Below are 569 nucleotides of genomic sequence, written 5' to 3'. Positions count from 1 at the left end.
GGGTCTGCCAGAGTGCCCCTTGGCACTGCTCCAGGCACCCCGAAAGCCGATCTGACCCTGGGGGATCCTGTGCCCACCTCGGGGTGGTTGAGATGCCCCAGGCCGTGGCTGAGCACTCGTCCCCTGGCAGGACGGAGTGAAGATGGAGGAGATCGTGGAGGGCTGCACGGGGGCACTGCACATCCTGGCCCGGGACCCCATGAACCGCATGGAGATCTTCCGCCTCAACACCATCCCGCTCTTTGTGCAGGTGAGGGGCTGGGTAGGGTGTGGGGGCTGCATCCCACTGGGCTGGCACAGCCCCATGGTGCTGGGGATCCATGGCACGTGTCAGAGCACGCCAGGAGCGCGGCAGCTCCTTGCTCCACGCTGCTGCTGCTATCCCTGCAGCTCCTCTACTCGCCGGTGGAGAAGATACAGCGTGTGGCAGCTGGTGTGCTGTGCGAGCTGGCCCAGGACAAGGAGGCGGCCGATGCCATTGATGCCGAGGGTGCTTCGGCTCCGCTGATGGAGCTGCTGCACTCCCGGAATGAGGGGACGGGTGAGTGCTGCCGCGCCGGGCCCTGCGC

The 569-nt window shown here is 66.8% G+C and overlaps 1 protein-coding gene across 1 annotated transcript in view; it reads left to right on the top strand.

The window, feature by feature from the left end:
* Positions 1–569, top strand: part of JUP (junction plakoglobin) — a 7523-nt gene that overhangs the window by 4790 nt on the left and 2164 nt on the right. The window contains 2 exon segments of the mRNA XM_010180629.1: positions 40–250; positions 391–542. Of these exon segments, the coding sequence (XP_010178931.1) occupies positions 40–250; positions 391–542 (363 nt within the window).

Source organism: Mesitornis unicolor, unplaced genomic scaffold, assembly GCF_000695765.1.
Source record: "Mesitornis unicolor isolate BGI_N332 unplaced genomic scaffold, ASM69576v1 scaffold33003, whole genome shotgun sequence".
NCBI lineage: Eukaryota > Metazoa > Chordata > Aves > Mesitornithiformes > Mesitornithidae > Mesitornis > Mesitornis unicolor.
This window is presented reverse-complemented; position numbering and strand designations above follow the sequence as displayed.